This window comes from Salvia hispanica, chromosome 2 (assembly GCF_023119035.1).
Source record: "Salvia hispanica cultivar TCC Black 2014 chromosome 2, UniMelb_Shisp_WGS_1.0, whole genome shotgun sequence".
Taxonomy (NCBI): Eukaryota; Viridiplantae; Streptophyta; class Magnoliopsida; order Lamiales; family Lamiaceae; genus Salvia; species Salvia hispanica.
Window position 1 is genome coordinate 27,817,785 of NC_062966.1, and position 13,807 is coordinate 27,831,591.

The following is a 13,807-nucleotide window of genomic DNA, read 5'->3' on the forward strand; positions in this document are numbered from 1 at the left end:
AATATATTTTACAATAATAAAATAATTAATCTTTGAATTAATTCTAATTATATTAGAATTAGAATATCCAAACAATCCAAAAAAGTATCTGTCCCAAAAAATACTATATAAGAGCAATAGCCCAAAGAAACAATACTCATGGCCCAAACGTCATATACACAAAATGGCCCACAACTCTAATCCAATTACTGAATAATTAAAACAATTACACTTTGCAGCAGATTAAATTAATGAGAGATTACAGCTAATTAAATTAATCGTACTTAGGAATTTCTAAGCTTGATTATTACAACATATAAATACAGTTTTTCACCATTTCTTCTCTCCTCAGCAGCGCCGACACACACAAACCCTAGAAATTCGAAGACTCCGCGATCTTCAGCTCCGGCGACTGAATCGCCGCCATCAATAGACGTAAACTGCGACATCTGACCACAACGGACTGAATCGCGATGTCTCCTTGCCAAAACAGCGTCGTCTCACCTCAAACTCTAAAGCTTCTACCCTACTCCGCCGATTTTTAGCGGCGACAACCAAAGCGCCGACGTCGCCGGCACAAAACCTAGCCAGCATAGTCTTATCCACGCTGCCTGCGCAAACTCTTGCCGATACAGGCTTATCCACGTCTAACAGAAGCTATTCAATTTAACCGACGACAGTATAGAATCGCAAACCCCAGCCCCAATTCAAGGCGTTCAGAAGTTATTCGGTTAGATCGAAGACGGTTTTGATTTAAGGTAAAATCCAAACAAATTTATTTTTTCTCCAATCCTCGAAATTTACTTATACTCCAACATCTTTCATGTACTATTATTTTATACAAACTGAATGTCACTGAACGTGTCGTTCTAAGTTTTTAGTACCATTAAGTTTTTAAATACTACTTACATTTCAGTCTTAAAGGTAATAACCTATAAAATATTTTAATTTGTATCTGCAACATGTTTATTTTAATTAACTCATAAAGTTTACTCTCTTATTCTGCATAGGAAGAGAAAGACATTTAGGTAGTACAAAAAGACTAAATTTGGTGTTTTGCGTTCAAGGTAATTTAGTAATTACTCAACATTAGAATAGTAATTTAATATATATGCAATACTTCAATACTAATAAACAACAATCTGATTTTTCTGAGTACAAAAAAACTAAAACTGAAGCTATGCATTAAAGGTAATTCAAAAATTTCTTGAATTGCATACTTTGCTAATATTTGTGATAATTTGATCATTTTGGTTCAATATGGGTCTTTGTAGAAAACATAAGCTAATTCTGAAGTCAAATAATTTACTTTGCATGATTTGTATATTTTAAAATAGGTTGATGCATGCTTGCAATATATGAGCCTGCTTTACTGATATATAAAACTTTTTGATCAGTTTGGTCTCAATATGAATGTTAAAAGCTAATTCACTATGCATTCAAGATGAGATTTTCAGTTGGTGAATGTGATATACAGATGTTATAAGCCTCATATTTAGTGTCTCAATAGCTTCTCCTCATTGTTACTTGCTAAAATCAGTTGCACGAATTTGCAACCAAAAAAATACAAAAATTTACAACTTAGAATCAAATATAAAATGTCTTAAGATATATACCTAATTTACTGAAACAACATCAGAAACACTTTCCTAATAGATTGGTAGCCTCTCAGTCCCAAAGAATGATTCTTCCGTAGCTTTGAAAAGTTTTCCTAAAGGGTCTTACATGAAACATGCAAAATTGGAATATACAGTCAGTCACTTTAAAACTTCCTGTTTTAGCAACCATGGTAATCCTATATTGGTAACTGGTAGTCTTATTTCTGAGATTGTTTGCCCTCACAAAAATCCTAATGAAGAAAATCACTCCTTCCCAAAGTAGAAAACCAACTTTCTAGCATGAATTCTTTGGAGATGATGCTTGGAACCTGGTGCCCTGTAAACAAAAAAAAAAAAAAAAAAAAACTTCCAAGAATGAATACATCTTTTTTATATTAAACTGATCTTTTAAAGGACCCTGTTTCATTTAGATAGTTTACTATAATACTGATTTTTTGTTTATAAAATCAGTTTTAGAATGTGCTGAAATTAGTAAACTTACCATACGATCATGGTAATGAAAGGTGCCATTACTTCAGTTGGTGCTTTCTGCCAAAAAAAATATTCAAAATCACTCAATTGTTTAATGCATATGCAGTATTTGAAGCAATTAATGTTTTGTGCAGGTGATGATATGAATCAGCAAGTAACATTGCTGCCAAAAAAAGGATAAAACAACTTTCATAGAACTATTGACTAAGTTATTGCTTTCAATGTTAATATACTGAATGCTACTTGAATTTTTATTGCAGGGAATCATCTTAATGAACATAAAAAGAACAAAGATTGCATATAAACTAAAATATGAGGTCAGTGAATATTTACAGGAACTGAAAATTCAAATTCATATTGAATCGACTTGCAGCTAAATACAGAAAGTAACAAATAATTTCACATTTTAACTGCAGGAACAAACTGGGCAAAAATGACATGTGATATGCATTCATGCAAAAAGTGAGTTCTAATGAATTCTTACTCCTCCAATGGCAAGGATATGAAAAGTACTGAAGTGTTGCACAATATCTGGTTTCATGCAAGCCTGATACATAGAGAAAACAAAAAAAAAGATGGATATGTTAACTATGCAGTTAACTATTATTGTATCTTGCAGGTTTGAGGACCAAAATTTCTGTTTTTATATGGGATGAAGAACATCCATTAAAGTGGGATCAAGAGTCTCAGGAATAATAAGGTAAAGAAGCTAAGCCAAGATCAATATTCAGTTGTAAATGATTTTAGAAGAATAATAAATGAGTATTCGAAACTGAAATTTAACATCAAAAAGCAAGAACAGAAAAGGAAAGAATCACTTAGCTGAAACATGGAGAAAACAAAAACAAAAGATTGATATGTTAAGGCTGCTAACTTTTCTTGTATCTTGCAGGTTTGAGAAGAAAATTTAACAAACATAGAACGAAAAACATCCACTACAGAGGATCAAGAGTGTGTTTCAAAACGCATAAAACAATAAGGTAAAGAGTCTGAAGCTAAGATCAATAAACAGTTGCACGATTCAGTTCATATGAATGTTGGCAATGTAATAAATAATTATTCAACAATGCTACTTTTTGAATATTGCAGATTTGAAAGGAAGCCACTAAAAATCATGAAATGAAGAAGATTTATTCGAAGCAGATGAAAAGAGAACAAATTTGGGAAGAAAGAAATGTGGAGGTAAAAAGGCTGAACTACCTAATATTTCATTTGCTTGTTTCAGTTGATAGTAATTTTGGAAGGATAATCAGTAGGTTTTATAGAGGAAAAAACGTGGGCTTACATAATAAAAGGTGGGCCTGTTGTGTACTCCAAAAGTATGCATGTTCCCCATAAAAACATAATCATAGAAAGGACCTTCCAAATAACACAATAAAAAAGAATCAGAAATTAATTATCGTTCATGAAATATATTATTATGATTAGTAAAATATTAAATATGTATTATATAAAAGGTTTAGTAAATCTTAGAATAAATAGAGTTTAGTATAGTCTGTCAGTTGGAAACCGATTACATTTAATATATAGAATTTATTACAACCACCTGGAAACATAATATTACGGTTAGTAAAGTATAAATGAAATAGTTTATTAGCTGAAGTAAATCTTAGTATACATCTTAATAAACAGAGTATTATTATTACAGAGAAAAAAGAAAAAGATGAGATGGCAAGTATGAGAGGCAACAAAGCCTACTCCTACTGATTCTGAACTTAGTTTTTAAAAAGAGGTATCTAATTCTTGCTTTTTAATTGTTTTTACTTTAATACTATGAATGCTACACATTCTATCATCTATGATTAATACAAAAATATTAATCATATGCTTACTACAATTCTTCACATTCTTTCTATTTAATCTATGAATATAAATTATGTTCACAAATAGGTTAGGAACTTAGCCCTAATGGGTGCACATTAACTTCTATAACTGCTTATCATTTCATGATCTAGAATACTATTCATAGAATACTAAAGTTTATCATTACAGACTTTTAAACTTATAATCTAGATTTTAAATATAGAACCTAACACGTTTTTTAACTTTGTTCAATGAGACCTTGCATTGGAATCTGATAAAGTAATTGCTATTGATTTGCATGAATGACTTTTGTAGTCTTTTGTTCTCCATTTAATAACCTGCCACCACCACCCCCCCCCCCTATTTTTTATGTTATAAATATGTGATTTTATTATCTAACTATTCATATCACAGGTATTAATTGCATTGGTAGAAAATGTGAATCTCTCTCAGTATTTTTTTAAATTTTAAATTGAATCAAGATTCTGTCAATTATTAAAGTATAAACGAATTCTTCATATTTCTCTGGGTCGAAATCCATCAAAATAAATTCTTCTTTAGAGTTTTGCAAAGATGCTTGGTTCAAAAAATGAGATTTCTTCGTCCTATTGTTCAGGTTCTAAATGTATGCAGACTAATATTTTGTTTTTATGTTTGTTCAGGTATTTATTGCATTGGAATCTGGAGTAAATATGTATCTCAATCCCTTTTCAAAAATGAATATATAAGTTTATCTGATATCTCTATATTTGTAATAGAATAGGTTTAAGTGCACATACCAATAAAAGTATAGATAAAAAAGGGAAAAAAAACAAAATAACAACATTGGAACCATAAATTGCTTTCAGATTTCGTGTAAAAACAGTAACAAACGCACGTGAAAGAAGCCAAGTAATAAAAACAAAAATACATAGAACTTCATTTTCCCGCCTAAAATAGTGACATGTGGCGGTTTAAAAAACTGTCACTCTATATATTGATAGATTTATCTGTCACTCTATATATTGATAGATTTATCTAAAGTTGTGATTTATGAGGCCCAATTGCTTGGGATATCTGCAAGGCGCAATTGAGTATGCTTGCCGGCCCAAATCTGCTACTTCCAGGCTTCTCTATACATCGCACACCAACAGTTTCAAAGAATGACTCGATTGAAAAATGTTGCTGGTGGTTAGAACCTTTAAAAGCTAAGATCGAATATGCATTCAGATAATCGAATATGCATTCGGTGCATTTTATAGCCTAATCTAGTGTTTGGCTCGTTGGTTAAATTTTCTGCCGGTCAAATTAAGGCTGAAAATGGTTGTTTTATCATCATCAAAAATTGAGTTCTAGTAATAATACTTGAAACACTATTTCAATTTTAAATTTTCTGGCATGATTAATATAGCCATCAGTCTAGGAAATATAGGAAAAGTCAAAGGATAGTTTTGAAATTTCCTACTATAATTGGCTTTATATAACAAACAAAACATGTGTTATTAAATGCTATAGATAATATACCATCAATTCAAATACCACAAATAGAAATGGAAAACCAAGAAAAACATGCTACAAAATGATTGTGTACTTATCTAAATAAAAGATAAACTCCAATTCAAACAAACCCTACATTTGAAGAGTGCCATATTGTATATAGTTGCACATCATCATTACATCGTGTGTTATTTTGATCAATTTAAAAAATAACGAAATAGAATTTATTGCTCCCAGTCCCTTAAATTTTGTCATACTTTGATCGAACACGAATTTTAAGAAATGTAACGGAAAGTGAATTGAAAAGATTAGTGGAGAGTGAGTCCTACTTGTTGGAATAAGTAGTGAAATATGGGGTGGGGCCACTACCAAAAATAATAAAAAAGTGAAATGTGACAAGTTTGGGATGGACATAAATAGAAAAATAAGATAAAATTTAAGGGACGGAGGGAGTATTATTACCCTTTGGGGATAACTTGTTGATGAGGTGGGATGTTTGCCTAGAATCTACGAAAATGATCAATGCGTAAAGCTTCACAATCTTCAAGGTAACATAAGAATTCTCCACCATAGATTGAAAGTCTTCAACTTAGATTGAGATTCCCTTACTACTCTATAAATAGATTCTATCAACATTCACTAGAGTGGTGTATATATTATGAAAAAGACACATGCATTGACCTATTTATTAGATATTTTTCACTTGTTTTGTGATAGTGTATGAATCTAACATAGGATGATAATATTGTTTGAATATTAATATTTAGGATTTAAAATATAATTTATGTGGAAAAGTTAATGCATGCGAGAGACACAAATATTTACTTATGCATAGTATCAACATAATTATGTATGGTAATACCACACATTTCCACTTTATTTGCTCTTTCTAACTTTACTCTCTCCACTTAACATCCAAAATACACCCAAAATACAGATGCATAATGCTGCCCAAGGAATAGGTGTCAAAATGTACACCCCGCAAAAAGAGATATAAAAGCATCAAGAATTATTCTTATGCTTCTCGTTACAAACCAAACAAAAAAACTTATTCAAAAAAACTAGTCTGTTAAGAGAAAGAGCTCATGTAGTCTATATACCTCAAACCCGTTGATCTCATAACCTATGTGGGACATTGAGTCTGTAACAATTGAATATCATTTATGATCCTAACCATATATCCATTGTATTATTTCAATTATTTTTTCTCATTCTCTCTAACTTTACCAACTAATGTATTAAAACTCTTGTCAATCCTAAATAACTTGTTTTCTATTGACGGAGGGAGTATAATATGTACACGAGTCATGTTAATTTTCAACCGTTGAATATTTCCTTCGAATAATGGGTTTTTATATTTGTTTCTTAGTGACAATTTGGCATATAAAGATCAAAGGCTAGTTAGTACTTCCTCCGTTCCATAATAATGGATACATTTTTTTTAGCATGCGTTTAAGAAAAATTTGTGTTAGGTGAGTTAAGTAAAAGAGGAATAAAGTAGAAATGAAAAAGGAAGAGAGACGAAGAGAGCATAAAATAAGAAAGAGTAAAGCAAGTGGGAAGAAATGTGTTGAATATTCTAAAAGGAAAATAACTTCACTACAATGGAACATACCAAAATGGCAAAACGACTTCACTGCTATGGAACAATGGAACAGAGGGAGTCCTTAGTAACTCTAATTTTTTTTTTTTACATTATGAGATTTCCAAACCTCTATAAAACCCAGCTTTTAGTACACACTTTTCATGGCTACTTCACAACAAAACTTCATGTCACCTATTCTCATGCTGGGGTTGCTCATACTGCTATCTCTCAACTCCACAGGTTCATTTCTTCCATCAAATTTTGTCGAAATTTCAATTACTATCAAACATATACAGACTTCTTCCATCTCACCTTCCATGAGCACTGCTGATCACGTTCTATCCACATAAATAGTAACATTATTTTGTTTCATATTTCACAAAAACCAAAGATAAGATTTATTCTTCTTATTATTGATTTGAAATTAAAAATGTAATTCAATTTGATATTATTTTTATAATTAAGTTTCATATCATTTGTAGTAATTAATACTCCTTCCATTCCAACTAAGTTGATATATTTTTTCTTTGGCATAGAGATAAAAAATATTGTATCAAGTTAGTTAAATAAAGAAAACAAAATAAGAGAGTGAATACAATAGCAGATACAAAAGAGTAGATACAAGAGAGAAAGAGTGATTAAATATTTTATTATTTTATTTTAAATACAAAAGAGTAAGAGCGATCAGATGTACTACCTCCGTTCCCCAAATTTTGACTCAGTTTACCATTTCGATCCGTCCCTAAAAATTTGACACACTTCACTTTTATCATTTTTGGTAATGGACCTCATATTCTACTAACTCATTCCTACTCACATTTTATTATAAAACTAATACTTTAAAAGTAGGACCCACCTCCCACCAACTTTCCATTACATTTCTTAAAATCCGTGCTCGGTCAAAGTATGTTAAAATTTAGAGGACGGAGGTAGTATTATTTTTTTTAATCAAATGATGAAATGACTCAACTTAATTGCAGATGCCAAGGTGGGCGTTTGCTACGGCCGCCTCGGCGCAAATCTACCATGCCCAACAGAAGTAGTAGCTCTATACAAGAAGCACAACATCAAAAAAATGCGTCTCTACGACCCTCACCCGCCCACTCTCCTCGCCCTCGGCGGCGCCGACATCGACCTCATGGTCGGAATCCCGGAATCCGACCTCCCACATCTCGCCGAATCCCAGGGCCACGCAGACGCCTGGGTCGCCGCCAACATCTCCGCCTACCCCGCCGTCAAATTCCGCTCCATCGCCGTCGGAAACGAGGTAAACCCCTCCTCGTCCGCGTACTCCCGCTTCGTCCTCCCCGCGATGCAGAACATCCGCCGAGCCGTATGCGGGGCCGGCCTCGGTAACCGGATCGCCGTTTCCACTTCCATAAAACCCGACCTTCTCCAAAAATCATCTCCCCCGAAAGAGGGGGAGTTTTACTCGAACGTCACGTGGTATGTCAAGCCAATCATCGAATTTCTGAGGGACGAAAATGCCCCTCTGCTTGTCAACGTGTATCCTTACTTCGCTTACTTAAACGATATGGAAAACATCAGCCGCGGATTTGCGCTTCTGCAGCGTGGCTGCGGCGTTGTGCTTGGCGGAGTTTATTACGACAACCTTTTTTACGCGATGCTCGACGCGATTTACGCGGCGATGGAGAGGATGCTTGGGAATGGGCCATCTGTGATGTCCGGGGTAGGGGGGCCGGGGCTGACGGTGTCGGAGACGGGGCACTCGTCTCGGGGCGGAGGGAGACCGGTGAGTGATGGTGATGGAGATGGGGATTTCAGCAGTGTTGAGAATGCGCGGATTTATAATAATAATTTGATGCGGGTGGTGAAGAAGGGGACGCCGATGAGGCCCGGGATTCCGATTGAGGCGTACATATTTGGGATGTTTGATGAGGATATGAAGCCCGGCCCGGAATATGAGAGGCATTTTGGGATCTTTCTAAGCAATGGGACACGTAAATACGGGCTTCGGTTTTACTAGGAATGTTGTTTAGGTAATTGTACTGTATTGTTGGAATAATTGAGGAGATATGGCCTACTGTGGCATAGCTCTTCACATGTAAACAAAAATGTTGTATGTAATTTCATCCTATCTTTTAGTGTATATTAATCTTGTCTTTAAGTACTCAAATGTTATTTTCTACTATCAATTTATTCTATCATTCAAAACAAATGCTCCTAGGATCATTGATTTTAATTGGATTTATTGGTTAGTGCTAAAAAATACTCCCTCCGTCTCAGATAGTTTGTCTCACTTTGATCGGGCACGGGTGTTAAGAAATGTAATGAGAAGTGAGTTGAAAAAGTTAGTGGATTTATAGATTGGTTAGTACTAAAAAAATTAATGGAATGTAAGTCCTACTTTTATATAGTTTTATAATAAAATGTGAGTAAGAATGACTTAGTGGAATATGAGGTCCACTACAAAAAATGGTAAAAAGTGAAATGAGACAAACTATGTGGAGCGGACCGAAATGGATAAATGAGACAAACTATGTGAGGCGGACCGAAAGGGATAAATGAGACAAACTATCTGAACGGAGGGAGTAAAGTAAAAGAGAAGAGAAAAAACTTCCATAAATGAATATGGATTATTTGTACGAAATAGAGGGAGTATATATTTTGTTGTCCAAGTGTTGAAATGTAATACTCAATACTCACATTTCCAATTTTGTAATAAACTTGGGTACACGGTTTTAGGTTATTCGGTTAACCGAGAACCGAACCGAAACCGTTCGGTTATAATTCAATTTTAATTTCAATTATATACTCCCTCCGTTCCATAGTAGTAGAGTCATTTTGCCATTTTGGTACGTTCCATAGTAGTAGAGTCATTTCCTTTTTTGGTAAAAGTCAACACATTTCTTCCCACCTACTTTACTCTCTCTTACTTTATTCTCTCTACATCTCTCTACCTTTTTCATTTCCTACTTTATCTTCATTTATTTAACTCACCTAACACAACTTTTTTTTAATCTCCGTGCCGAAAAGAAATGCCTCCACTACTATGGAACGGAGGGAGTATTTATTTAACCCTAGAAGAAATTATAATTTAATTTCAAACTTTGTCACAATGGAAGAAATTGTAATTTATATCTAAATTTTGTTAAAGTCTCATATTGCAATGTCAAAAAGTCCATTTTAATTTGTGTCACTATCAATTATAGTATTATTGTAACACCCCACTTTTTCGAACCCTAATTTTAAAGCCGTAAAAATTTTTTATTGATGACGTGGGAGACGCGAATTAATTGAGGAACGAAATTATGACCGAGTCGAGTTTAGGGTTTTGCGTTGGAAGTTTGAAAAGTCAAACTTGTTGATTATATGACGTGGCATGCGAATATTTGAATTAAAGGTGAAATTATGTGATGATTTAATTGTTTAAGGGTGAGTGAGATTTTTAGGATACTATCCATAACCTTTTCCTTGGAATTTTTGAAAATCATAGCCTTAGTGGAGAAAATCTCATTTTTCCGGATTTAATTTAATTCTTGAGATATTTATCCAAATTAAATCCAAAACCCAATTATTCTCTATTTCCTAATAAGCAAAAATCGAACCCTATTGTTTTAAGGTGATTTTCAAAAATCACCTATATTTGGGAAGGAAGAATTATTTTATTTTTAATTGATCCCTTATTGATTTCCTTCCATACCTAGAATTTAAATATTCTACCAAATCTTTCCATACCTCAAGGAGATCTTGCCATATCTTATTTTAGTTAATATTAAAGATCCATTCCTTATTTAAAGGAGCAAATATACACGCCTATTTCTTTTCCCAATGGGGAGGATTTTTATATTTATTTTGCTCCATGATATTTTATTCTACTCCGTAAAATACACAAAACAAAATCTTGGCTAATTAAAAGCCATATATTTTGAAAATCCCCATGCTTGAACCCTAGATCTTTTTCTTCCTCCCTACTCCACAATATTTGTTTTTAATTAATTATAGAGAATAAAATCTTACCAAATATTCTATATTATTTACCTAAAGATCTTATTGAGCACTATAAATAAGAGAAACCCCTAACCCTAGCTATCACAATTTTCACCCCCTCCCTCTTTTCCTTCTCTCTCAATTTTCTTCTACCTTACTCCAATAATCCTTCATCCTTTGAGAAGAATTAGAGTTTGAGCCTCAAGATTTTTGAAGAACCAAGTCTTTACTTCGTTTCTACCGTTCGTTATTCTCAAAAAGGTATTCTCATATTAATCTTCTTCTTTCTACTCGATTCCTCTTCTTTCTAACCGATTAATCGGTATTCTTGAACCCTCATGCATCTTGTTGGGTGAAAGTGGGATAAAGGGGATATGGAAATATGTATGCATGTGTGTGGCGTGTGTGCGTGTGGGTGTGGCGAGTGTGCGTGCGTGTTGTGTGTGTGTGTTGTGTGTATGTTGGCAAAATACTCTTGTGTGACATATGTTGATGTTAGATGTAGAGTTGAGATGCAAATGGAACTTATGTGATGAACATGGCCTTGATTGATGACGTTAAGATAAATCGATGGGAAAAGGGAAAAGCGTTGAGACATGCATGAGTTAGGAGTTTGTGTTGAATCTGATTTGTGATATATGCCTATGTGATTAAAAGGTGAAACCTCGGTTGCGAAGCAGGATAACAAAGGAAAGAACATACTTGAAATCTAAGCAGTCGAGGTGGGCTTTATTCCTAAACTCTTTTATGTTGCAAATTTATGAAAGTGGAGAGATAAGGGTGGTTTAACTGTTATGCCATGCCTATGTTTGTTTTGTGATGATATTGTGTGCCTGATGCCTAGTTTGTGAGTACGCTCCATTAGGCTACAGTGGCTATGGATATGTTTAAACGAATTCGGGTTTGAGTATGGGCCGCAAACCCTATCACGATTAGTCTAATATTCATAACAAAATTCTATATCATTTAACCATTCCATGAAAGCATAATCTATCGTGCCTTTTAGCAGTGCCAAGTGCTAACATATGAAAGAATCTTTTGTCATGGCAACTACTAAAAGTGGTAGTATATATTCGACTACATATCTCTTAACATTTTTCTTGATTATGTTGAATACAAAAATCCATATTTAATTCCACTTGTTTCATATAGTATTAGCGTTTTTATAAAATTTTATAAATAACATTGTCAATTTTATTATTTAGGTCGAATACCACGCCAAATCGGGAACATATCTTCACTAGTAGATCTTGATCTTGCTTTGAATAAGCTGACCGGTATGTTTATAAATTTCTATACTTGTCGTATATTGCTAGTTTATTACATCAAATATTTCATAATAAATTGTTACTCCCTCCGTCCACGAATAAGAGTCCCGTTTGCTTTTTCGCACTTGTTTTGTAAAAATGATAATAAATAGTTAAAGTGAAGAAATGATAAAGTAAAAGAGAGAATAATGTAGACAAGAGTCTTATCTACACTATTCTCTCTCTTATTCGTGGACGGAGGGAGTATTTGTTAATACTCCTTCGTCCCACTCTAAGTAGAGTATTTATTTTTTGATACAAGATTTTATGTAGTGTTTCTTTTTAATTATGTGACTAGAGACCGCCGGTTCCGGTTTCGCGAAATGTGGAACCGGAACCGAACCGTGAGGCTTTTTGACGGTTCCGGTTCCGGTTCCAAAACCGGCGGTTCCGGTTCCGGTTCCGAACCGCCGGTTTTCGTACGGTTCTCACGGTTCCGGTTCGGTTTTGGCGGTTCCAACGGTTTTTTTTTTTTTTTTTTTTTTTTGCTTATATAATTTGGAATTTTGGATTTATACAATAAATTGGAACAAGGCAATGGATAATTTAAATTGAAATAAGACGAATAAGGTGAAAATCATATCAATTTTATTGAATTTGAGTTGTAACTTGTAACGGACAACAATACATTACAATAATACAATTGTCAATACATTACAATAATACAACAATGTGATATAATTTACAAGTGTCGTCGGAACATAAATAAAAAAAACCATGAAATGGGGGGAAAAAGGAAAAAATTGAAAAGGGCTTGAACTCAACTTAAACTTTCAAAGTTAAACTTTTCAAATTTAAGTTGAGTTGCCTACGTATCCACAATTTTATTGAGGAATCAAAGCCCACGTAGTTCTCTTACCTTGCTTACCTTTTTGGCCGGCCGTGCTCGCCGTTCACCGCCCCCCGTCATTGATATTGTTGAGCGCCTTCGCTTCCGACCTCGTCATCGGTGGAAAACTCTTCACCATCACTCTCTACACGAAAGTCGAAATCCGGCTCTTGTGCTCTCATGTCCGCCTTTGCCCAATCATCAAGTAACATAGTGGCTTCCATGTTTTTGGCGGAGAGATTGCTCCTTTTGTCGTCTAGGACACAACCGCCGACACTAAAAGCTTGCTCCACGGCGACGGTGGAAGCGGGAACGGCGAAAATCTCCTTAGCCATTATCGAAAGTATCGGAAACTCTTTGTCATGTGTTCCCCACCAATCAAGGACGTCAATTTGTTGAGTAGGGGGACCTGGATTTTGAAAAATAGAGCGCGATTCCAAATATATATCTAACTCACTAGTAGCTCTAGTCCTATTGGTTGTAGCACCGTATAGATCTTGCAATTGTGATACTACGTCGGGATCAATCATGACATTGCTATAATTCCCGCCACCAAAATCAAATGTCGAAGGACTAGGAGGAGCACGTACCTGGTGAATGGTGTTATATCGCATTTCATATTCCCCGAAGAGAGCACGAAGCGCACTATCTAACCTTAGTTTGATTTCTTCAACATTCGGAAGATTTAGTTCGAAGCTTTCTCCTCTTGTCAAGCCCATTTCGCGAAGTTGAGAAAAATCCAAATCGTGCAAACAACCATAGTACATGTCTAAAATTTTATGCACAC

General features: G+C 34.3%; 1 protein-coding gene and 1 long non-coding RNA gene across 3 annotated transcripts; both read left to right on the plus strand.

The window, feature by feature from the left end:
- The first annotated feature begins 306 nt into the window (after positions 1–306).
- On the plus strand, positions 307–4,684 carry LOC125207130. 2 transcript variants are annotated; one of them, XR_007173927.1, is made up of 8 exons: positions 307–737; positions 2,330–2,386; positions 2,486–2,531; positions 2,689–2,769; positions 2,962–3,049; positions 3,159–3,251; positions 3,718–3,801; positions 4,535–4,684. It is a non-coding gene; the product is annotated as an uncharacterized LOC125207130 (long non-coding RNA). The 2 variants fall into 2 exon arrangements; XR_007173926.1 differs by lacking the exon at positions 3,718–3,801 and having other exon boundaries at positions 310–737.
- A 2,395-nt stretch (positions 4,685–7,079) lies between these two features.
- On the plus strand, positions 7,080–9,061 carry LOC125208306 (glucan endo-1,3-beta-glucosidase, acidic-like). Its single transcript, XM_048107886.1, has 2 exons — positions 7,080–7,173; positions 7,914–9,061. The coding sequence occupies exons 1-2, from the start codon at positions 7,095–7,097 to the stop codon at positions 8,918–8,920; spliced, it is 1,086 nt and encodes a 361-aa protein (XP_047963843.1). The 5' UTR covers positions 7,080–7,094; the 3' UTR covers positions 8,921–9,061.
- Positions 9,062–13,807: the final 4,746 nt, after the last annotated feature.